This window comes from Carassius gibelio, chromosome A10, assembly GCF_023724105.1.
Source record: "Carassius gibelio isolate Cgi1373 ecotype wild population from Czech Republic chromosome A10, carGib1.2-hapl.c, whole genome shotgun sequence".
Lineage (NCBI taxonomy): Eukaryota > Metazoa > Chordata > Actinopteri > Cypriniformes > Cyprinidae > Carassius > Carassius gibelio.
The window spans coordinates 27,068,799-27,095,022 of record NC_068380.1 but is presented as its reverse complement, the minus strand read 5'-3'; the positions used below and the strand labels follow the sequence as shown (position 1 = coordinate 27,095,022).

Here is a 26,224-nt window from a genome sequence, read left to right as displayed (position 1 = left end):
AATGAACAAGAAAATGTAGTACCAAAAACTTTTATTAAAGATTGTCAATTCCCATATTTGAAGTTTGTGAAATGTACATTTTCATTCCCATCAAAACTTTAAATAGCTATTTTACATTGTCAATACACAATCAGCTTCAAGGTAACTGCTACAGAGGGTTAGTCCAAACAGTATGTTATGCAAATTAGGATATGGCATGTTTTCATAGTTAATTACGGTACTGTAATTTAGCACAAGATGGTTGAAAGACTGCTATTTCGAAGCCTGTGAATAAAATGGGAAGTTGCTCATTTAGTTTAATTTGTGGCGGAGGTTATTTAATATGAAATTTAATATGAAATAATCTTAAAATTAAACCGTGTCCTCTTTGATATTAAGCTATGTCCCCCAGTAAAGCACTCCAACTGTGTGTGTCATCAGTGGACTGAACATTATGGCAGTTGTGAAAGGATCAGTTGTTACTAAGTTGTTAGTTTAGCTTGTCTGAGTCAAAATATGATCAACTGTAACTTTTCCATGGTCTGTTGGCCACAAAACAATCCATATAGGGGTCCTTCAAGTTTAAGAAATGTTAAGTTTTGTTGACTGTTGCCCTTTATTGAATCCATACACATAAAAGAGATTGTAACAAGCTTGAAGACAAAACATGAAGAATATTAAAGTTCAAATTACATTACAAACTGCTTAACTGATGTAACATGACAATGTTATGGAACAATACAAGTGGACAACAAAAAATATGTAAAGAAAAAACACTTAACAAGACCAAGGAAAAAAATTATGTTTGCAATGTATGTTGCATATTTGCAGGCTGCACGGGATGGGAATCAGGCTGGCTGCCAGGATGGAGGCCAGATCTTTCCACTGTGAAAAACAAATAAATAAAGAGAGGGAAGTTGAAGGAGAATTAGTAAGTATAATACACAATGAATTGATTGTCATGATTGTAACATTTACTGTTTTACAATACTTTGTAGAGTAGTGCAGTGCATCAAGAATCTGTTGTTCCAGAGTGGGGACGAGGTGATAAAATTATGTAACTGTTAACGTAGTCTTGCATAGCAAGACCTATCTCCACACTAGAGCTGTGCCAGAGTTGGAGGAAGGTCTTGTAGTGTTTAGGTCATTATCATTTTGTTGTATCTGGTTTCTATGTGCGCAAAATTACTTTAAAACGAGATATAAAACATGACGGCCATTATGGTATGTCAGAGTTTCTTACAGTAACTGTTGCTCATGGAAAAATAAACAAAACTAGATAATTGTGTAAAAAAATTTAGATAGGCACAATACAGCTGTCAGGTGGACCAAACGTGGTCTTAAAATGTCAAAAATGCTGTGAAAAAAAAAAAAAAATCATCTAACTGACAAATAAATGTATCCATTCACAGTGTACTAACTGCCAAACCCTGAAACCCTGATGTTTCCTCTGACTATACCATAAACATCTCCAATCACTGCATTCCTCTTGTAGAGACTTACAGCAGAAACGTAACTTTTCACTTTTGGTTTCATACGGCTGCGGATGCACAGTACAACATATCAGTTTCTTCACAATTGTAAACAGCATACAAAAACTGTTTGCAGTACAATTTTTCTTTAATAATCTCTACCCAAGACAATGGCTTGTCAACAATCCCCACAAATTAAAACAGTACATTACGTTACATTTATTCATTTAGCTGATGCTTTTATCCAAAGCGACTTACAAATGCTGTTTATGTCAAAGGTCGCACGCCTCTGGAGCAACTAGGGGTTAAGTATCTTGCTCAGGGACACATTGGTGTGTGAATGCTTTCTTCCAGTACAGAGAGATCCATGCACAGATAGATCCAAGAGCCCAATAATAAAATGCATGTAATCATACATAACCAAAAGATATTTAACATACCACATTGTGCAGGGCTGCCAGTCATAAAGATGTTCTGTCCTCCCCTGTGGCAGGAAGACAAAGACATTGTATTACTGTATGTTATTTAAATGTTGTTCTTTAACAAGGAGTCAATACATATTCAGGTAACACTTTAGAATACTGTTTCTTACTTACTACATAACTTATAAGGAATTATTGAAGAACTAACAGGTGATTATTCATTAACACTTAACTAACTGCTGTTAACTACTAAGGAAGATGTGTTAAATAATCAGTATGTAATATAATTTTATGATTATGTTAAGTAACAGTTAGCTAATCAATAACTAATGTATTCTGTCATACCTCCTGAAGAACTACTATTGATTATCTACTACTTAGGGTTCTAGAAAAATAACTATGAAGTAACTACTAATGAACAGTTTTACATACATACATATATATATATATATATATATATATATATATATATATATATATATATATATATATACCAGGAAAAGTGAAAATACAGGTACCCAATTTGTAATTAATAAAGAATTATAAAATAATTATGCAGGACTTATTTTGAACCTGAAACATTAGGCCTATTCTACAGTGAAAATATTGGGAACCCATTAGTAATTAACAAAGAATTATCAGATAATTCCTGAAGAATTAACGTTAATTAGAATCTGAAACAGTATTCTAAAGTGAAAACATAGGGAACCCATTAGTAATTAATAATTAATGATCAAATAATTCTGAATGACTTATTTTGAACCTGAAACAGCATGCGATTTTCTCCTATCCAATGAGTGGCATTACAACCATAGATACACAAAAGCACAGCATGAAATTACAAATCACATCCATTTTATTTGTTTGCTGTACTCCATATCTTTAGAATCCAGAAGTTTGCAAGGAACATATCCAAATTCAGCCCTTTATCAATCGATCTTCATCTTCATTCTCAGTAACAGCGACCGTCACATAGTCAAAGCCCGCGCTCGTTATATGATTTGAATGTGAAAATAGCGCCAGTGCGCCACCCTCGAGAAACGTTACGACACGGTTTACGGCACTGATATCGAACTCTCAAGCTGCGTCCGAAATCGCATACTTCCATACTATATAGTAGGCGAAAAACAGTATGCGAAGCAAGTAGTATGTCCGAATTCTTAGAATTCGAAAAACAGTATGCGAGATGTACCCGGATGGCCTACTACTTCCGGCCGAATTCCGTAGTATGCATAGGATGGACACTACTCTATCCCATGAGGCCACGGGAGAGGACTCGTCATACTCATATTCGAAAATAACGGAAAATCGTGACGCCGCTGTTTTGAAGTGTAAGTACCTTATGGATTAACGCTGTTCATTGTGGTTAAAGTGTACTTGTTTAACATAATCCAAGTAAACGACTGACTTGTTAAAGTTTTACATATTGTAAACTGATGAGACTATTTTGTAAATTGAGTTTAAAAATATGTTTAATAATCATTATCAATGAGAGGCTGTGCCTCAGCTTGTTAAGGCTGCTTTATACAGACGGCTCGTTAAGTAATTTAATGATATAAAGTTACAAAATGTTAAGTAATTGAAACGAGTTAAATTACATTTTACTAGTGTTTATATTTTGATTTTAAAAAATTGTTGGATAACTTACAAGGCAAACTATTGTTAATAGGTGCCTCAGTTTGATCATAAATCATCAGTAATGTGTAAATCCTGTTCTGATCTTACAGAGACTGATGAATACAATCTTGTTCTCATCCACTGATTAAACCCTATCCACTGGAAAGCATATTTCAGTAAGTATATAAATTAAAATTAATCTTAACTACACACACTCTTTACATGTATTTATGTTAGGATAAGCACTGATTTATGCTGTTTTGTTTTTTATTACAATATGAATTTCCAGGTATTTCCAGTTGCTATTTTGTCAGTTGCAAAGTACTTAATAACAAATAACTTTTGAAGCAGTTGTGTGTACTGATTTTGTAGCAGTTTCCAGTTGTTTTTTTATACAGGCAACATCGTAACATCTGAAGAATGTTGTCTTGAGAATGGGTGCCACACTTTAGAGAAATACCCATACAAATTATTATCTTTATGTATTTATTTATTTATTTTTTAAAGCTTCAGACAAAACCACATTAACATTTTCATAAAGTAGTATAATAGAGCTTAAAGCAACAGCAAAAGGGAATTTCTTAAGACGTTTCTATAATAATGTCAGGAAAATAAACTTCAGCAGCTTCATTTCAGTAACTGTAGATGAGGACTTTAAATTTGGGAATCAAAAATGAGTGGAAAACAGTGGAAATCTAAAATATACCCCAGGGATAAAGTAATACATATTATAAAATTAAACTTGTTGTAAATATGTTGGTATGCTATGTTATGTGATATGTTTCTAGATTTTCAAATTGTAAAATTTTCATTTTCAACGGTAATATGAATTCCCAGTTATGAGTGTAATATACTTATGTGAATATATAAATACACACACGTTTAAATTTAAATACTTACATGTGTATTTATACATATTTATGTGATTTTTTTTATAGTATTTATATTTCTTAAATAACTAATATATGTATATCTTGATTTGACAGTCTTAAAATTAACTTACACAACTTACACAAGCTTAAACAATAGCACTATGAGAACATGAAGTGATTTGCAGAGTCTTAACCTGTTCAACTGTCCTACAGGTAATCTGCTCTTGAAGAGCTGCACATGGTCATCTGGTGTGACACAGCTGTGCTCAGATTGTCCCGCACATGCTCTCCTGTGCTGACTTCTGTGTTTTGGGGTTCCAGTGTATCATCGTCATGATCTTCCACAACTTCTGGATCAGCAATGTCCTCATTCAGAAGACCGAGGTGGTGGAGCACTGCACAGCATGCAACAACATCTGCACAAAGGCAGGACTCACTTCCAGGGCCTTGAAGAAGAAGATGGAGCACAGCTGGTCTGCATTATCCTGAAGGCTCTCTCAACAATGTTCTGTGCATGAGCATCATTGGTGTTGAATCAAAGCTGTGCAGGATTGTGTTCAGACTCCCTGTCTGCTGTGATGAGGCAGATGTGTGCACTCAAACAAGGATACCCACCATCTCCCAGGATGTGTTTTCCTGCAGGTGGATAGGCCTCCAGTGTTCTTCAGCACCCTGGCATCATACACAGACCCAGGATACTCAACAAAGATATCAAGGTACTTACCATGGTGGTGACCTGCAGCTGAACAGAATGAAACCGCTTCCTGTTGAAATAACATTGGGCTTCACTTGCTGGAGTTTCAATTTGTATGTGACAGCCATCTATTGTGTCAGCTACCAGAAGAAAACTGCTTCCACTGCCCCCAGGTCATCTGTGGTGAAGAAGGCAATCAGCCTCCTCAAAATCCCCATGACAGACCTGACCTGCTCATTCTGTGCACAATGTTATGCAGCTCTTGGATGTCGAAGGCCAGTGACAGCAGCCTGTATGACGCTGTTCACAGTCTGTTAATATGTAGTTTTTGTTTTTTAGAATAAAATTTCAATAGGTTACAAATTTTTTTGCTGATATATCTAAATCTTAACTATATGTATTTACATATGTGTGTATATTGTCTATAATGTATATATTATGTATGTATTAATGTATATATTGTGATGTGTGTATGTGTGTTTCTGTGTATATTTCTATAATGTATTTGTATTTGTGTATATATCTGTGTGTGTGTGTGTGTGTGTATGTGTATTTGTCTAAGCATTCATTCAAGTTTATTAATTTATGTTCGTTTTGTGTAATTTTATTTGTATTTATTTATTACAATAAATTACTTTATATCCTTACATAAAATCAGGTTGTCAATCTGTTCACAGCTGTAGCTGCTGTTATTCTGAGGTAGAAAATTAAAAGCTAAATTTATATTTAGTAAAGGATTTACAAGCTGTCAACGAAGGCATGATCTGCGAACAGCTGACCGACGCCTGCTTTGAATTGTTAATTCAAACGATGTAAAAACGCAGACGAAAGCGGTAAGAAAAACGAAAGACATCACCGATGTACGCTCAGTAGAGGCTCTTTAAATTTACGCGCTGTTGTGACGACGTATGTCACGTGACAATGTCAACATGGCGGATGTAGTACGTCCGAAATCCATTCATACTACCCACATTCATACTATATAGAACGTACTTTTCTAACGGTCTAGTAGTACGTTCAAATTCAAATGTAGTACCCAGTACGCAGTATTCGATTTCGGACGCAGCTTCATTGGTTCTCACCTAATTCGTCACAGATTGCGACATGCCGTGTTTCAGTTGATAGACATTTGAAATCGCGTGATTTTTTTCCCCAAACCAGTTGAGCGCAAACCACGCCCCCTACTCGAAAACCCCACCCCGCAGCCGTGACTCACGTCTTTAGCTCGATTTCATTGGTCAACTCTATCACAGTGCTTATTGCTACATTGCCTTGAAACAAACGAACAGATTTTTATACAATCATAGATATATGGATATAATATCCAAAACACAAATAAAAGGGTGTACAAAATAAAAAAAATTATTAAGTTACATAATGTAGGCTGCTATAAAACAGGAACACAGAGAAGCTTAATACTGATATATATATATATATATAATTTTAATTTAATATAGCGAACAATATGACCTTTTACCTGCATTCCTAGCCCAGAATTCAAGACTTTAGGTGCATCTTGACTTAAAGTGGCATCAAAGTAACCCAACAACGATTTAAAAGCATGTCTTTGTTTGCATTTTGCGTGATGATTAGTAATAATCAACTTGCTGACTGGCCATAGAATGCTTTATTTATCAATTACATAGATAAAATACAAAAATGTCCTGGTACACAAAAACATTACATGCAATTCACAATTGCTATAAAAACTTTTGAATTTTTTTTCTGTGCAGTTAATATTTTTAACAAGTTTCCAAAAATGATTTTAAAATGGCTACATAACCTGCAGTCTGGATCTAAATTTCATAAATAATACTATGTTTGCATTAACTAATCTACGAAATAACCATTTTTAAACACACTCACACACACACACACACACACTCACACACACCCAAACCCACCCACGTCATACAAATAATTTTATGCTTGATGTGAGTAATTCATTGCCACAGATTCTGACAATTTGTGGCGAACCCTGACAGCCTTTTTCCCTGTATATCTGCTGTAGTCATGCTCTGAACCAGAATTGCATTTTCTGGGGCGTCCAGCTGTCAAACGCTGCCTAGAACCAGTCTTAGCTGTTCTTCTGGCCACTGCTGTTGGCTGACAGCCAATAATAGGACCTGGTCGTCTAGCAGCTCGTCTTAACGCTGCTGCACGTTTTGATACTGACATCCCTTTACCAAAGCAGTAAAATGCCGAGATCAGTTGGGTCTGGTTGTGCTGTATCTTTTCAAGCTGCTTGGCCATTTTAGACATGGCATTACTGTAGTCTGGGTTTTCAGCCATTTCACTGAGCAGTCTCAGCATCCGTTTCACAGGAGACTGAGGTAAAGATGCTGTTTAAAGAGACAACAATAAAAAACTATTATATAACAACAAACACCCACAAATGCCTATTAAAAGCTGAAAAACACTGTTCTCAACAACAGGAATCACACAGTCCTGTTTAAATATATGCCTATACAGTCATCTGGTTATACTACAGTATTGCACTTGATTACATTTATCTCTTTCTATTAATCTGCCTCCATTCATTGGATTTTAAATACCTTTGTTTTAATTTACCTACTTTTAACTTACTGAATTAATAAAAAAAAAGTATAAAATGTTTTTTTAATCATTTTCTTTTTTTACAGAAATAAATGGCGTATAATTGAATACAGAATATTGTTTAGTAGTAGATCCCCTCAAAATACTAAAAAGCTTGCACTTAAGACCAAAAAGGTTAAAGCAAGAATACCAAACGGCAGACTATGCCAACGTGTGCAAAGTAAAAAAAAAAAAAAATCAAACATCTGACGTAATTTACTCAGCATAAGGTTGTTCCAAATATGCACAGCATGGAAAAATGACAATGCAAATATACTACAGCAACTGTTTGATTACCAACCAATAACCATTTTAAGGTGAACTATCCCTTTAAGGATCCCTTTAAGCTAGGGCCCAAATAAGCATCTATACAGAATTTTTAATGTAACTTTAAGCTTAATTGACTCACCTCCCTCTGTGTTACCCTGAACACAGGGATGGTTGGAGTATGGGTCCTCTTGCATAGGTGATATTTGTTGCAGTTGTGTAGAACTGGTCGAAGACAGGTCCAGCTGATGTGACTCTACAATTCAAAAGATACAGATAGACAAACTGAAATGTTACAAGAGTGTTTCTGTTCAATATGCCACCATAAGAAAGAAAATAAAAGAAAATACATTTTAAAAAAAACAGCACCATCCCTCCCTTTATACTGACCATCATCTTCAGCACTGAGATGATACTGATGATCAGAAGTGCAGGTTTCTTGTTTCCGAGGCATGTCTAAAAAAATGTATACCAATGTTGCACTGCTGTAATAGTTGTTTTGTTAAGAATTAAGCATGTTTAATGAAGTTTCTTTGTCCCACTTGAACTTCCTTACCTGGAGCTAATGTGCTTGGCGTTGGCATATTTTGCCGTAAAGGGTTTAGAAAGTCAAGAGAAACTGAGGCTGTGAAGATGATGAACAAGACATATAATTAATATAATAATTTAATAGTTAAAATATCTAAAGAAGAAAGTTTTTAAAAACAGCATTAGTCAGTGTGTGTGTGACAACCTATGGTACAAAGAAATACTTACCTTTTGTTATTTTCAGCAGCTCAGCCCTCATTTCAGCTGTTGTGGGGAGAAAGTTGATGGAGGTGATGTTGTAATTTTGCACTACTGCTGCCTGGTGTTTGCATGGTGCCCCACTATGGCCAACTGGACAAGTGCAGAGCTCCAGCTCCATGTCCACGGTATATGTGTGCCCTAATGTGGATGATCTTACCTGAAATTTCTTTTCTCCAACCTAACAGTGACATAAAGACAAAAATACAGACATATTGGATGTTTCTCAATTATAAAAATGCACAGAACGGACCTGCATTCTCGCGTATTTCGTATTGAAGTTTAACTTTGCCAGTTGATGATGACACTATGAAAACAAGACTTAAAAGGCTTAAAAACACACGTTTTTTAATGATCCATAATTAAAAATTACATTTTACCTGAGAAATATCCGATGCTTTGATATTACTTTGTGTAGCAAGAAATCTTGACCGGTGGAATGCCTCCCAATGGCCAAGAGCAACGTCTGTCACACGTGCTTCATAGTACATCTCTAGTCGGGTAATGAAAAGGTTGAATAATTGAGGCAGGTTGAATGCTTTTGTCCTATGAAGTATTTTGTCTTTCAAGACACGCATTGCAGCCTCCACATAGTTATTGGTTTGGTTGCCACGGGTTGGCAAGTCCCTCCTATAGCTGAGAGCCCAACTCTCACGTCGACTGTTAAGATTCTGTAGATAGGTCAGGAATTTCCTGTATCTGTAATGGGTAAAGAGAAATTGTAAAGAATAAAAACAATACAATAAAACCCTCAGGATAGGTCTCGGGAGGGTAAATGCATCAGAAGTACTACTAAAATATTTAAGCTACCTCTAACTGTCTACTATTTTCTCTACCTGATGGTCAAAGGGTTGTCAAGGGCTTGCTGGTAGAGTAATTCAACTGTACTCATCTCCCTGGCATAAAGCATGTCTTTTACTATGCTGAACATTGTCTGCCTGTCCTTCATCTCAACTTCATGTTCTTTGTTCCACAACCACCTCCACACAGCTTGGAGAAGATGAAATATGCAGAGCAGTTGTGCGGCTTCAGGAAAGACCTGTGCTATAGCTCCCTTCTCAGCCTTTGAGTCATCTGTCAAAAACACACGAGGGCCTGCCTCACCTCGCCCTCCAAAGGCATCTTTTTTCAGTAAGGACTTCAGCAGCTCTAATCCCTCACTAATTGTCTTCTCATCTTCTGACTGTGTTATCACTATCCCAAGAGGAAGACCACCTGCACAGGTGTGTGTGAGGAGGAGAAACACCCTGCAGTTCTCCCGGTCCATGTTACCAGATGAATCCATAAAACACATTTCTCCACTATTTGAGAGAGTGTGTGTTTGTTTCATCAATGGGGAACAAATGGCTACAAGTGGTGTTCCTGCTGAAGATATTTTAAGCTTGGCGCAGGTGTCATTACAGGCTGCATTGTACGATTCTACCTGTCTTTCCAAAGCCGCTAGCATTGCCTCGCCACTTTACTCTCCAAACTCCTGCTTTTTTAACTTCTGATACAGTCTGCAAATTAAAATTGTCTTGACTAAATAAGTTCATCAAAGCAACTGATTTGCACCAAGTGAAATTCACATACCTGTAGCAAAACTGAAGGTCTGGGCAAATGGCACGGTTGGCTGAGACATATACATATTTGTTAAAATGCTCAGCCAACAGGTCACTTTTAAGTACAGCCAGAGCTGAGGTTGGACTGTGCCCAACCTCAAACAACTGTGTCAGGGTTTCAATTGCCTTGACCCCTACATCCTTGTGCCTCAGTGCCTCCGCAACAAAGATGTTATGATTGTGTACATTGTACAAACGCACCGAAGTTGGGTAAGTAGGTATATGGGGATCAATGCTCCTGAAAAATAAAAACAAATCACACAAAGAAGCAAGCAAAAGCACTGATTTTATCCAATCTTGACATTTCTAACCCACCTACTAGTTCCTCCCCTTTTGTCTGTAGTCTTCACCAGAGTGCAAACCATTTTTGCCTCACAGCATGTATTTTTTGAAAGCCGCCTTTGATTAGCCGTGTCTGATCGGACATAAACATTGTGCTGGCACCTGTAATGAGCCTAAAGATAGACATAATATGAATGTTTAAATATGTATAGAAGTATGCACAAATCTTAGACATGCTAATTTTTTTATTTAGTTATTTATATATTTTACATTACTCTGGCAATAGAAAATTATGTCCAAACTTACATTTTGCCATTAATTGTAATTATTTTTATTATTACTCCTTTAGTTGTCCAGGAAAACATTTCATTGACATTGATATAAGATCTCTTCTTCCAGGGAGAAAATTGCAACAAGTCCAACAGCAAAAAGTATGGATTACACAGATATATGATCTCAGTTTCAACAGTCCAACAGGGATTCCATAAAGAAACAAAAAAAGACAGGCTACATACTGTGCAAATATCTCCAAGACCTTTGGATAAATCAACCTGCAAAGCTAAAAAAATTGAAAAATGTATTCGCATATGTAATGTATATGCTGTAAATTGATGATGCTTTCAGAAATAGTGTTCTAAATTATGTATTTTTATTAAATAATGTCATGAATACATTTTTTATTAATGTTTTAGATTTTATCATTTACATTTTCAGGTATATTTCTCCAAGTGTATTGGAGATTTTGCCACAGGTTTTAGTGTCTCTCCATTTTTTCACCTCTTTATGCAATCCCAGATGGACTAGATGATGGTGAGATTTGATCTATGTGTGAACTATATGATTTCAGATCACCTGTGCATACAAAAATCCATCAATCCATCTCACTTGTCCTAAGGTTATACAAATACTGGAGTCTAGAGATAGCAAGTCCATCACAGGGATACAAATCTCACTGGACTATTTCAATTAATGGTAAAAGTCAGTGTTAACTGATATTACTTACTGGCAGAATAAAGTGAAACATATATAATACATATATAAATAATGGTCTTGAAATTTGGGGGAAGAATCTAATGTGCCTTTTGCACAGTACAATTCTGTTTGTTAACAAAATTTACTGTAAAGTCATTTTCAGTGTAACTAATGGTCTTACACTTATATAGTGTAAAGATGAATTAAATTATTTGATATTACCTTATAAAGTACACGTTGTCCCTTATTTGGTTTTGTCACTGCCACTCTCCAACTCACTCCTGATGATTCACTAAGCTTTCCCACCCATTCCTTTACTTCACAAATTTCTGTCAATGCAATTCTTAGTGATGCCTCAAAACTTGTGTGGTCCAGGTGTGAGTTGCCTTCTGTAGTGCACAAACGATATGTGCAGAAGTGATATTTATACCCAGGAGGCAACCAGTTCTGTAAAAGTAAAAAGAAGTCACCAAACAGAAAATTCACCAATTAGTATTATAACTGAGATGGCCCAACGTTTAGACACATAACAGTAAACCAAGTTTATTTAACAAATAAAATAAAATACTAGTGTCCAAAATCTTTTGCACAGTAGTGTGTGTGTATACACGGCCATTCAAAACTTTAGTATCAGTAAGACTTATGTTTTTAAATAGGTCTCTTATGCTCATCAAGGCTGCATTTGATGATAAAAAATACAGGAAAAAACAATAATCTACGCAAAATGTTATGACAATATAAAACAAAGTTTCCTTCTTAAATATACATTTTAAACTGTCATTTATTTCTGTATATAAGTGCATTTATTTAAAATATAAATCTTTTATACATTTTTAATATTTGCTATCACTTGGTATTAATTTAACACTGAATAAACAACTTGCTGAATAATTTTTTTTATTTCTTTCAAAAAAATAAAAAAAAATACTGAGCCCAAACTTTAGAACTGCAGAGTATATTGTTAGAAAAGATTAATATTTTGAATAAATGTTCTTCTTTTTAACCTTTTATTCATCAAAGAATCCTGAAAAATTATCACAGGTTCCAAAAAAATATTAAGTAGCACAACAATTTCCAACATTGATAATAAATCAGCACATTAGAATAATCTTTTTGAGGAAATTACACTGAAGACTGGAGTAATGATGCTGAAAATTCAGCTTTGATCACAAGAATAAATTAGATTTAGAAACCATAGAAAAAATTATTTTACACCATAATAATATTTAACAATAAAAAAAAATTCCCTGTATTTTTTGATCAAATGAATGCAGCCTTGATGAGCATAAGAAACAACAGTAAAAATAAATAAGTAAATAAATAAAATGAAAAATAATAATTCATTATTATCACAAATTTTTGACTGGTAGTGTGTGAGTGTGTGTGTGTGTGTGTGTGCTCTTGTTTTCGTGTCATATCAGGACACAACTCTGTATCATGACATGAGTATGACACAGGTATTACAAGGAGAGGGTGACTTATGAGGACATAACCCATGTCCCCATTTTTCAAAACGCTTATAAATCATACAGAATGAGTTTTTTTGAGAAAGTAAAAATGCACAGTTTCCTGTGAGGGTTAGGGTTAGGTGTAGGGTTGGTGTAGGGCCATAGAATATACAGTTTGTACAGTATAAAAACCATTACACCTATGGGATGAACACACTTTTCACAAAAACAAACATGCGTGTATGTGTTTGCAAATATGATTTATTCTTAAGCAATATTTTTATCAGTTTTCTATCAGCTGAGACCTTTAAATTTTATCCAGGGGTATTTATTTAATTTTTTTTCCTTTATAGAGGGCATTTTCCCATTAATCTCATTAATACTTTTATTTCAAATTCTTACATTTGATCCATGAATACAATTTATAATAATGTGATTATCTATACCTATAAAATGTAATAATTTACACTGAAAAATACAACTGTATTAAATAATATCATGAGATTATTTTAAATATTTTTATAATATAAAAAAACAAGAAATTATGATGCCAGTAGGTGCCAGTATTGAGCGTTTAATGAGTGAGTCGAATATCATTGTCATTGAGTAAAATCAGAGACAGTTTACTTTGGTAAAATATATAAATATGTACAATGTTTATTTATTTTTATTTTTTTCTGAAATCATATTTTTACCTTCAGATGTACGGCTTGGTCTTCACCACAGCCCAAACATGCGCACTCTCCTGAGAGCGAACCTAATGAATAAGATAAAGTTCAAATGAAAACTTTAATAATACATGTAAAAACTCACATTGAGACCTACAAATACTTCTAATAATAAAATGTTATTGAAAAGAACTGTTTACCGTTAGTCAGCGACGGATCCATCAACGACTTTGATTGACGTCCAAACTTCTTCTCAGGTGAGGTAACAGAGTTGACCAATGAAATCGAGCTAGAGACGTGAGTCACGGCTGCGGGGTGGGGTTTTCGCGTAGGGGGCGTGGTTTGTGCTCAACCGGTTTGGGAAAAAAAATCACGCCCCTCATTGGAGTAAAATGACGTTCAACGTGCAGGCGGCGCAATCTATGATCTACAGAAATACACGTATTTCAATTTCTACAAACAATGCCTCCAACGAAGGGGAGAATTTTATTTTATTAAGCTAAATATATGTTACAGCTACCCTTAATGCTCTTGTCTTTTTGTCCTTTTCCTTCTCTCCAATCCGATTCAGCCAAACAGGAGATGAGGAAAGTGCGTTCTCTCCGCTTTGTTGCAGTTCCCTGATTTTTATTTATTTTTATCCTTTTTTTCCCTAATCAGTTTATCCTTTTCTAATAAAGCACTGGTTTCAGTTTAATATGTTGCAGGCGCATTTATTGTTAATAAATGATAATGCGGAAAATAAATAATCAAATAATATTGGGCTTGTTTTTGAAGCTCTAGTCGCTTATTTGTCTCGCGAGAGTTGGCAACTGTGCTCGTCCTCTCTTCTTGTTTATTTCTTTTCATTACGAATCCCAACATTACAGTTTCTTCGTCGACTATCATGGCTTTATCTCTCGAGCTCGCGCTCCACCGGAACAACTTCAGCAGGGCCGGAGAATGGTGCGTTTGTTTGTTGGCAGGTTTGTTGGTTGTTTTATCCCCTTAACAAGTATCATCCTTTTTTTAATAGACATGACAATGCACATTACGAACTTAAATGGTTGTAATTCAAGAATTCTTTGGAATATAGATATAAGATTGGTCTTATTGAAGTGAAATAAATTATTTTTTTTATTCGCTTTGGTACTATTTTCACAAGTTAGGTGTACATTTTCAAAACTCTTAGTGCTAATATCACAACAGATCATCAAAAGTGCACTTTTTTCAAACATTTCATCATGTTTTCAATTGTGTAAGTACAATACTCAAAATCACAAAGTATCCTTTTCACAACACAAAATAAGTGTTTCGCCTACATAAATGTTTCATTCAAAGTAACTGCCTTTCATAAAGCTCTTACTATCAAACCTTTGATTTGCATCTCTTCTTGTTCAGTTTACTACATTTGTCTATGATTTAATCCAACTGATCTCAATGGTTAATCAATGAATCATTTGGTACATCTCTATAAATATTGATTCAATACACAGTTTCGATAGAACTTGTTTACAATTTCTGATATGGATAACCAAATGTTTGAATTATTTTTACATAAGTGATTTATAGATAATAACCACCACGATGTTCAAATTGTGTGCACACACGTGTGTGTGTGTGTGTGTGAGAGAAAGAGAGAGATACAGAGAAATTTGCCATTTGTGAAAATCCTGTAAAGCAGAATAGAGTATAAGGGAGAGGAAACAGTCAATGACTGTAAAACATCAGATTGATCAGAGATGCATCAGTAGAAGGGAGACAGATGGCATCAAATACAGCATTTTACATTAGAGTATGCTTGTATGTATGCGATACTGTAAACAGATTACCATGGTGGAGACTGCCGAATTACTGTAACTCACCCCTCCTCTCTAAAGGTCCACTACAGTATAGATTCAGTAAAATGGTATAGAGTGAAATAATTTACTGTATTGCCAGCAAACTCTGTTAGCACAGAGCCTCATGGTTGTGCTTCATAACACCTTCTGAAAACACACTGGATATATACTATTACAAGCATTATGGATTCAGTTACATAGGTTATGCATGTGTATTTTCTAATGTGGCATAGCCTGTATTACTGTAATTATTTCAGCAACAACGGTGATTTGAAACATGTATCTTGCATTGTTTGCAGTTTATGTTAAAAGTACTACATTGAAAGAAGATCATACCGTTGTGTTTATGTGATTAAACCAAATGTTTTCATTAGGGATGCACCGAAATGAAAATTCTTGGCCGAAACCGAAAACCGAAAAAGAGAAAACCAAGGCCGAAAACCGAAACCGAAACACCGAAAGAAATTATGCCTATTATTAGTACCATTGCATTTATTGCTATGACCGTGTACTAACTTTACTAAAATTAAGACATTGCAATTGCATAAATTAATATTAAAGTTTCAAAGATAATTACAATTACATAACTTATATAAAAAAAAAAAATACATAATTACAAATGATGGAAATATTTTTTAAGCACATTGCAACAATGCACAGTATAAAATAAAATTCAAACTAAAAATTTATCCCACTCATGTGTATATTCAATATTAATGTACAGGCCTACTGGTCTGCAGAAAGGTTTTAAAATGAACAGTTCTCTCATAAAAACAAAGTGCATTTAGGTGAACTGCATTTGAAATTTTTCTATGTAGGACTACACTGTTAAAAAATTACTGTAAATTTTACAGTAAAATACTGGCAGCAGGGTTGCCAGCCAGTTACTGTAAATTTTACAGTAGTCGTACTGTAATTTAATTTACAGATTTTTACTGTATTCTCAATTACAGTAAAATTCTGTAAATTAAATTACAGTAAGACTACTGTAAAATTTACAGTAACTAATTTTTTTAGATTTTGTATACTGCATTTTTACAAAAAATATATTATATACTGCATTTTAATACATTGTATATGGCATTTAACAATCATTTAAATAGCAAATGCACACATTCAAGTAGTTTACTGTGCAAAGCAATTCTTTAAAAAAAAGCATGTGTATTTGCTATATTTAAAGTATGTAAAATGATAGCATACAATATATTTTCCCTATTGCTGACTTAACTTTAACTGCATAAAGTGTTATATAATGCATAACTTAATTCACCAGAAAAATACAAAAAATAACATTTTTAAAATAAAATAAAAAAACAGGTCAAAATGTTATATATCACTTTCAAATTTACATTTAAAAAAATGACATAAAAAGTATTTTATTTTGAACTCATTTTTATTTATTTTAAAATTATTTCATTTTTTTTTTAAATGGATATGAAATTTTGACATGATTTCTTTTTTATTACTTGGAACATATTGGCCATCATGGACCTATACACAAAGAAATATTCAAACTGAGTTATAACCGAAACATGACCAACATGGTCATATTAAAGCAGTTCACCCAAAAGTGAAAATTCTGTCATTTCTCACCCTCATGTCATTCCACACCCTTTAGACCTTTGTTCATCTTCACAACACACATTAAGATATTTTTTATAAAACCTAATGGCCCAGTGATGCCTACATTGCTAGCAAGATCATTTCCTTTTCCAATGCCCAGAAAGGTACTAAAAACATATTTAAAACAGTTTATGAAAAACAAAATAATGACTATTCAACAATATCTCGTGATGGATGACACTGCTTCATGAAGCTTCAAAGCTTTATTAATCTTTCAGTTCAAATCAGAGCATATCAAACTGCCAAAGTCACATGATTTCAGTAAATGAGGCTTCGTTACGTCATAAGTGTTTTGAAATTTCAATGGTTCATGTGACTTTTGCAGTTTGATACACGTTCTGAGCAAATGATTTGAAACAAAAGTTGGCAAAAAAAGTATTCTCGTCGCTTTATAATATTTAGGTTGAACAACTGTAGTCACATGAATTGTTTTAAATGTTTTAGAGGCTTTCTGGGCATTGAAAAAAGAAATGATCTTGCTAGAAATGCAGGCTTCCCTGAGCCACATCTTAATGTGTGTTGTGAGGATGAACGAAGATCTTACGGGTGTGGAACGACAGAAGTAATTATTGACTTAATTTTCATTTTTGGGTGAACTAATCCTTTAAAAACCACAAAGACATTTTCAGATAGCTTTCATCATTAAAGAATAGACCAATATGGCCAAACAAGTCATACAAAAAAAAGTGATGCATGACTGGAGCTGCGTACTTGCAGAAGTCATACAAACTTTCCATCAAACAGATAAAAATCAACCAAATAACAATTATGCTCCAGATGAAGTTCCATCCCAGGATTCAAAGTGTGACTAGAAATAGAGCAAAGAGGACAATACATTAGTTATATTACAAAACATAATAATACTTTCAGAAACAAACAGGGGGAGGACAGATACAGTTAGTGACAGATACAGGGATGAGAGGTACAGTCAAAGGCAGATAGAGAACAATAAAAGGAAGATGCAATCTTGGTGTGTGTGTATCCTTACATTTCAAAAATTCCATAGGAATTTGCACAGAAGAGTGGCAACATGTGGGTTGACTGCCACACATTTTCTTCTGTATCACTTGTCCTGTTTTTATTTCGATGGCACTTTTGCCTTGGCTTTGGATCCTCTCTCTGGATTTATGCCCAGAAAGCACCTAAAGGTTCATGAAACAAACAATATGTAATTAAGATCGGTTTTAGGACCTCCAAGAAAGATGGAGATGTCCACTAATAAAAAAAAAAAAAAAAAAAAAAACATATTTAACTCAATAGCTTGCTGGTGTTAAATAGGGAGACAAATATATTCTCTTCTCGAGTTAAGACACATTGTTTTAAAGGCCTCAACAGAAATAACACTTATAACATAACATTATTAAAAGGAATGTTCTGATATAACTTATCTATAAAATGCTGGTTCTGAAGTTGTTAGAATTCAACCATTACCTTTGAATGAACTCCAAGGTACACACTGCTTTTACTTGGTACTCAAGATTAAACTAGTAATAAGCAGCAAACAGAGTGGCAAGGCCAGACAGGAAACTGGGCTGAGTGCCCTCACACACCACCTCGCCTTCAATACTCAGCATCCAGTGCCCACTTGTCAAAGTGTCTCCTATAACAATCAATATCACAATAGTAATTAATACCTATACCATTTTATTTATTATTATTATTATTTTGTATTTCAGATTTTTACATTTACATTATATACTATATTTAGTAGGGGTTCTAGGGGTAGTAGTTCTTAAATGTATCGCAATGCATAAGCAGACGATTCTTGATTGATTCACAAATGTCAAAAATCAATTTTCGAAACGTTAATTAATGTAATGTTGACGGAAAGTAAAAAGCGGATCTCTGAAACGCGGAAGTGCATGCCCAGACAGTCTGTAACATGCACATATTTATTTTACTGTCCATTTAATGGAAGTTGAGCTTCCATAGTTGCATATGGTTTGTGGTGGATCGATTATGCAGCAAAATGCCTCCTGTGAAACAGACTGCAAGCACTTTGTTTTTTTCTTCCTGAACCTTCTGGTTGTTCGTTCATTTGAAATGACTCGAAAAAAGATTCGTTCATTTTGCTGAACGAGACTCAAAAGTCCGATTCGTGAAATGATCCGAACTTCCCATCACTACAACTGATGCTAAGATTCAAGTCACACTACTAGCAAATAATCCGCAGGATTAATAAACTCTGCTGTCTGCCGCTTCTCTCCTGGTGAAGATGAACTGAGCTTCCGGTTGCCGCTTGTCGGTGCAGTACAGAAGGGATGAAAGGGGCGTTTCAGCGCCGCCCACACATTCAAACAAATTGAGGGTGTACTCACACTGCCAGTTTGAACCGTGCCCGAGTGCGTTTGACCACCAAAGCGCGGTTCGTTTGACTAGTGTGAGTGCTCCGAATCGTGCCCGGGCGCGGCTCGATTGGCCGGCCCTGGCCCGCTTGGAAGAGGTGGGCCAGGGCACGGTTCAGTTGGACTCGGGCGCGGTTCGCATGCAGTGTGAGCGCTAACCGTGCCGGGGCACGGAAAAGGACGCTTTGCATCACAGTTTTGCGATGCTCCAAAACCAACATGGCAGGGAAAGGGTCGCTTTGGTCTACGGCAGAGGTGCAAAACGCATAAAAAAAACTAAAAACTGCAAAGTCCTTGCTGCACTTCAGCTGGTATCTTGCAAACATCCTCATACGAGCAGCACGATTACGTGAAAATGTTCGCGCCACTAAGGCGACACATCTGTTTAACAACAGGCTGTGGACCAAACATCACAAAATTATCCACAAAGAAAACAGAGCGATGCACTCCATTGTGTTCATAGAGCGCCGCTCTTCCTGTTTATCCCGAAACCGTCGCACCACAATGACGTAAGCGTGCTCCGGCACGAATGCTGAAACCCTATATGTGAGTGCAGGCCAGAGGGGGAGTGGGGAGGGGGGACAATCGTACTCGGGCCCGGTTCATGGCAACCGTGCCTAGTGTGAGTACACCCTAAAGCATAATCTCATTTTTTACCCACAAACAAAAATACGAAAAATCCAGCTAATTTTTCGTTTTCCGTTTCTTAAACAAAACGAAAAAACGAAAATCAAACCGTTTTTCATTTATCTTTATTAATTTTTAAATAGAAAATCGAATGACCAAAAGATACACGGACCCTGCAGCCTGGCGCTTCTCGTGTCCAGCGGTTCAAAGGGTCAAAAACAAAATATGAAATCGCAAATTATTTTCCATGGAATCACGGGTAAATTTGTGATTTCCGGATTTTATTGTTGTGTCCCTGATGTTAACATAAAATTTATGAAAACTTGAAGAGGTGCTGTACAATATTGTAATGATTGGAAGTAAAGAGGAAGATATATTTTTCTTTTCATCACAGCAAATTACCCAGTGTTGAAATGCTAGTGTTGGGGACTTTTAGAGTAAAGTGTTAAATTTGTGGTGTTGAATTTTATCTAGTGTAAACTTTTACTGTCTATGGTAAACAGCCCCTCTGGCCGGTGTAAATAATCAGAGTTACCTTTGAGTGTTTATAGTCAAATCCGGGACATTTACTCGTGTGCACGCGCCTGACCCATCTGAAATACTTTTCACAGACGCCATTTTCTTTGCTCACGACGCGGCTCGTATGAGGACGGAATATGGCGAAATAAAGTGCATAACCTTACTCATAAAATGGGGTTTGTAATATCATATTGTTTTATAATGACATTTATTTGCTGTGTGCACATAAACTTTTCTCAAGGACATTTCCTTTCACTCACGATGTGGAACAGACGAGGACGTCTTTTAATTTCTATATGGGAAATCTAAAAAGTAAGTGTTTTTATCTCATTTAAAATGTCTTTAATAACATCATATTGGTTTTTAGCGATATTTATGTGCTTTACTCCAAAACTTTTTCTCAAGAGAGATATTTTCTTCCACTCGCGATGGGGAGAAGACGGGGAATTAGTTTTTTATCAAAGGAAAACACCATAAGTGATTTACCTCGTTTACATGTATTTTGTAAGATGATATTACTTTATGGTGATATTTAAATGCTCTGCGCACCTAAACGAGCCTAATGGTTCCTCACAGATTTGAACTGCTGTGCAGCACACCACGATGGTGCAGACGCAGAAAAGACCATAAGTAAGCGTTTTACCTCATTTAAAATATCTATTTTATAACAGCATATTGATTTATTGTGAAATTAATATGTTGTGCGCTCCTACACTTTCCTCAGAGAGATATTTTCTTTCATTTATAAAGCGGAGCAGACGGAGAAGTTGGTTTTAACAAGGAAATTAGGAAAACACGGAAAATAAGTGTTTTACTTCATTTACTTTATGTACGTTATTTCATAAAATGATATTATTTAGTAACGTTAATGCTATTTGTATGCTGTGCGTGCCTAGATGATCTGAAACATTTCTCACAGATTAAATTTGATGTCAAAATAGCAATATCAGCAATGTTAATTGTTTCTTGCACGTCTCCTGACCAAATGTTGTCATTTTTGTCATTATACTAAGCATTAATTTAATGAGTTTTCATAATGTTGAGTTTCAGTATATTGTATTTTACGTAGTTATTTTTTCCATATATATGTATGTATGTGTAGGTTTCATATTTTTATATATATATATATATATAAATTTGTATATATTTGAAAATAACTTTTCAATATACTCAAATCCTCTATAATGCATGAGTTAAATTGTTCACCCTTCAAAGTGAATTTGTGCCCTCACAAGACTTGGAGTATGACAGATGGTTAGCATGAACTACAGATTAGATATGATTTTTTTGGTACTGTCATTTATTTATGTGCTGTCCCATTTATGCGCATACATTTTGATAGAGCCCTCAGCGCAGTGAGATCAGCATGGAATTCAGGAATCGTAGAAAGAATCAGAAACATACTGAACTTTTTCATATTATTAAACCAACATCCTGACTAGATTGTTGGTCTCTGTGCATGACTGTGTGTTCATGAGACACTATTAGTTTAGTTCACTCTGAATTGCACAAAAGTTGTGAAAAAATTTAAGAAAACTGTGTACTTTCTTCACTGAGTTGATTCTTTTTCACTGACTCCTGACCAGAGCTTCGATTGTTATGACTGTCAAAATGACAGCTGACGAGCACAGCAGATGTATTTATATTAAAAAAAAAAGCACATTTGTTGTATTTCATGCTTAGTTTTTATTGTGCTTTTCCTAGTTGAGTTGGATTGAATTGCTTTGCTAATAGATTCTCATGAACACATATTCATGCACAGAGACCAGCAGTCGGGTAAATAAATGATGACATAATTGAAAAAAATATATAATCCTTAATTATAATCCCGAAATAATCCTTAAAACAAATTGTTCACATGAATTGTTCACTTATACTCATGCGGTTCTACAGACATGGTACCATGTAAGACATGTATGTCATACAGGTTTGGAACCACATGAGGATGAAAAAAAAATTATGACAGAATTTTTGGGTAAATGCTTTAAGTGAACTATTGTTGTATTGTAATTGATACTTGTCTGATATTTCACCTGTTAATAATATTTTTGGTAAATGGATGTAAAATGATTGTTTTTTTTCTCCCCAATTTTACAGAAGCACTTTTGTGATGCTGCAAGTGGGAGTGGATTTCTTGCTTAGATGGAAACTGCAGAGAACCACATCCTGTCGTCCTGAAAAAAAGAAAGAGACTACTTTCTCCATTGGCACAGACTTTGTTCAGTGATCAGTAACATACATTCAGCTAGGGCTGTCCTTAGGGGGTGCAACTGATGCGGTCGCACCGGACTCCACACTTGAGGGGTAAACGGACTGAATGAGCCCCACTCCCCCAGAACGCTTCCTACTTCGCACCAGTATGGGCCTGCATTCATAGTTAATGGTAATGACTGAGATGCTGTGTTGTTTAAGCAGATAAATGTAAGCACTATAAACCTGATTAAATTGAGAATACATATGGACCCAATACATTTTTTTGTGCCTTTGCACTGATTTGCTTTGACATTGTTTTAATTGTTGTAAAGTATGTTCTTTATATAAATTTAAAAAACACTGAATGTGAAGACATTTTGGTGCAGGGAAAAATAATTACAATATTTCAGTTAAAATAAATAAATAAGTGTAAACATACATTGTTTTGTGAATTAATGTATCTCTCTCTCTCTCTCTCTCTCTCTCTCTCTCTCTATATATATATATATATATATATATATATATGTGTGTGTGTGTGTGTGTGTGTTTAGTACATTGAACGTAGTCCACTTCACTTATTCAACTAATGCTTCATTACTTAACTTTTTTAAGGCAACGAGTTACCTCAGTTTTTTTTAAGTAAATTCAACTTATCCGGGTTTACAGTGTTTACAAACGCACAAATTAAGCAATACTAATACATATCTAAACAAATAGTAATATGTGGTTTGTGCTGCTTCTTTCTCCACAGGGCCTGGGCTGTCTGTATCCAGAAGGCCGGAGCATCTCCCTGATCTCCTTGCAGTTAAAGTGGCATCTCCCTAAAATTGTCAAGACGACAGGCACCAATGTAGTAACCACACAAATACATAAATAGTGCATAACACAAAAAACGGAAAATATTACAAAGAACTCAAGTTAAAAACATGTCACGTCGCACATGTCTGAAGTGCATGTCCCACCACTGGAAAGGTGGTGGTAATATGTTGTGTGTCTGTGTGTAACCTGCTATCAGTACGATTTAGCTACATCAAGTTCACATGTAAAGACCTAACGTTAGCGCTAGCTATCAGATCAAATTATGGATGACTGTAGCTACATAGAAAAAGTTGTTAGGCTCAAAATTACAACCATTTTGGTCGCATGTGCTCGTGAAAAATGTAATCTGTCGACATATATGGTAACCTAAAAATATATTCAGGAGTAAGTTACTGCTAATTTGTGCGAGAGCAAATAATGGTTGTGGTGCTAATGTTACCATTTTGTAAGGCGTCAGTAAAAGAGGTAGAACACGCCAATGCTGATAGTTAGGATGTTTTATTAATATTAACTAGGGCTGGGGGAATTAACGCGTAAATCTTTGCGATTAATTTGAAATGTTTAACGCGTTAAAAAAACGCATTTAACGCAGCACTTTTTTGCCTCGTTTGAATGATTTCCTGTTGCGGCTGCTATTGAAAAGCCGAAAATATGTGGATCGGGTTTCATTCTCGCGCAGCTTTCATGAGCGGGTCTTTTCCGCTCCGTGTGCGCCGCCGCACTCTCTGTTCCGTGTGTCTGTGTGTGTGTCGGCCATAGGTGTCGGCGCGCTGCACTCTCTGCTCAATGTCCGACTCCGTGTTTGCGCTGCGCGTTCCGCTCTGTCGTTCACGGCCCAAACGCTCCAATCATGTACCGATCAAGCACTGGAAAAGCAAAGTCTGCTCAAATAAGGTGACATTTCTCTGTAGACTTCTGTTTGCTGAGCTGGTATAGTCATGCTGGGGCAGCAATGTTAAAGGAATAGTTCACCCAAAAATGAAAATTCTGTAATTTTCTCTCCCTCAAGTTGTTCCAAAGTGTATTATTTCCTTTCTTCTGCTAAACACAAAAAAGGTATTTTAAAGAAGGTTGGAAATTAAACAGTTGCTGGTCCCCATTGACTTCCATAGTATTTTTTTTTCCTACTATGGAAGTCAGTAATGGGGTCCATCAGTCGTTTGGTTACCGACTTTTTCCAAAATATCTTCTTTTGTGTTCAGAGATTCAACATTCCCAGGCTGTTACCCAGCTGAAGGAGTTGGCTAGGATCATGAAACATTTAGTGCCCCTAGAGAGTGAGATCACCCAGGAGATCATTAGGTACAATGTGGACCCCAACCTGGCCAAGTATGAAGATGGAGATGACATTGTGAAGTGGTGGGCCCATGTCATGAGTTTGGGGAAGTATCCAGCTCTCAGCCAGGTTATCAGACGGGCCCTCTCCATCTTCCATGGACCACTGGTAGAGTCCTCCTTTAGTCTCATGGGAGATGTGATTGATGCTAAAAGATCTAGCATGAAGATCTCCACCTTTGATGCAGTGCAGACTGTCAAATATGTGCTGAGGTCAAGGGGCAAGACTGGCATTAGCATGTTCAAAAGAGCTGACATTGATAAAACTCTCTGCCAGAACATTAGGGTTGCAGGGAGAAGGGACAAGACCGACAGAGAGAAGAGGATGGAGGCAAAGCAGAAGAGGCAGGTGGAGTATGGCTGCAGTGCTACATGTGAAAGTGCAGAGAAGGCCAAGACCACTGCTCTGGCCGAAGAGAGGCAGACACGTCTCAAACATGTTGATAAGAAAATTAATGCAGCCAGACGCAAGGCCCTGGATACGTTGCAGGAGGTGGCCAGGAAGAAGAGGAAGTTGGAGTAAAGCAAGAAGATAGTTCAATGAGAGTTTATGTTTCGGAATTAAAAATGAAATAGAATATTACAAATTAGCGTCTGTGTATTTTGATTTTCAGAATTTCATTCTAGTCTGTGCCTATGGGGTGGGCTGGGGATGGCAGGGGTTGGTGGCAATGTAAGTATCTGGATATTTGCCTCTGGGCGGGGGCTTCGATTACCTCTCTCTTTTTTGACCATACATGTGTTTGCACCCCTGAGAAACTGTGAACAAGAACTGAGATCATGCCTCCAAAAAGATGGACATGCTTGTACGCTGCCTTTTTCTTCTAGAAAATATTAATAATTCTAGTTATGCAAGACCAATATACTCTCATCCTCATCTCCACTCCTGGTGGCGGTATATGTTTGTTTATATATATATATATATATATATATATATATATACACAATTTTTTTTTTAAATATATATTTTTTTTTTATACAAGATACGAATAGAGTTATTGGTAAAACATTATATTTTTTTAATTAGGTAAATGATCACATTTTCTTGATTACAAGAAAAGACATTATCCACCACCAAAATATTTTCAAGGCCACCCCTCGACTAGGCAAGATATTTAAGAATACCAGAAACCCCAAAAGAACTATATACAACAAAACTTGTGGAGACTGTGAATAAAAAAAAAGAAAATGAACAAGGGAGGAGTAAGTAATTAAAATATCAGTCGCTATGTGGGTAAAAAGAACAGAACATGTCAACCATATAACCT

At 35.7% G+C, this 26,224-nt stretch overlaps 2 protein-coding genes and 2 long non-coding RNA genes across 10 annotated transcripts; 2 read left to right on the top strand and 2 right to left on the bottom strand.

The window, feature by feature from the left end:
• Positions 1-28: 28 nt before the first annotated feature.
• On the bottom strand, positions 29-14,508 carry LOC128021631 (uncharacterized). Of its 2 annotated transcripts, XM_052608936.1 has the most exons (11): positions 13,703-14,508; positions 11,782-12,006; positions 10,621-10,760; positions 10,277-10,543; positions 9,085-9,403; positions 8,675-8,885; positions 8,475-8,543; positions 8,309-8,374; positions 8,061-8,174; positions 1,892-1,935; positions 29-864 (listed from the first exon to the last, which is right to left on the bottom strand). In XM_052608936.1, exons 3-10 carry the CDS (start codon positions 10,668-10,670, stop codon positions 1,913-1,915), a joined length of 1,119 nt encoding a protein of 372 aa, XP_052464896.1. In that variant the 5' UTR covers positions 10,671-10,760; positions 11,782-12,006; positions 13,703-14,508; the 3' UTR covers positions 29-864; positions 1,892-1,912. The 2 variants fall into 2 exon arrangements, with proteins under 2 accessions (XP_052464896.1, XP_052464895.1); XM_052608935.1 differs by lacking the exons at positions 29-864; positions 1,892-1,935 and adding an exon at positions 6,196-7,398.
• Positions 2,955-5,560, top strand: LOC128021634 (uncharacterized). The gene is made up of 3 exons (XR_008185629.1): positions 2,955-3,204; positions 3,601-3,666; positions 4,576-5,560. It is a non-coding gene; the product is annotated as an uncharacterized LOC128021634 (long non-coding RNA).
• LOC128021632 (uncharacterized) lies at positions 14,492-25,805 on the top strand. 6 transcript variants are annotated; one of them, XM_052608939.1, is made up of 4 exons: positions 20,679-20,785; positions 20,882-20,921; positions 22,707-22,992; positions 23,554-25,805. In XM_052608939.1, the coding sequence occupies exon 4, from the start codon at positions 24,751-24,753 to the stop codon at positions 25,477-25,479; it is 729 nt and encodes a 242-aa protein (XP_052464899.1). In that variant the 5' UTR covers positions 20,679-20,785; positions 20,882-20,921; positions 22,707-22,992; positions 23,554-24,750; the 3' UTR covers positions 25,480-25,805. The 6 variants fall into 6 exon arrangements, 5 of the variants coding, with proteins under 5 accessions (XP_052464901.1, XP_052464900.1, XP_052464897.1 ...); XM_052608938.1 differs by having other exon boundaries at positions 20,719-20,759; positions 20,851-20,921; XR_008185628.1 differs by lacking the exons at positions 22,707-22,992; positions 23,554-25,805 and adding exons at positions 21,186-21,239; positions 21,334-21,383 and having other exon boundaries at positions 20,666-20,921.
• Positions 16,870-20,094, bottom strand: LOC128021635 (uncharacterized). The gene is made up of 3 exons (XR_008185630.1): positions 18,550-20,094; positions 18,107-18,260; positions 16,870-17,926 (listed from the first exon to the last, which is right to left on the bottom strand). It is a non-coding gene; the product is annotated as an uncharacterized LOC128021635 (long non-coding RNA).
• Positions 25,806-26,224: the final 419 nt, after the last annotated feature.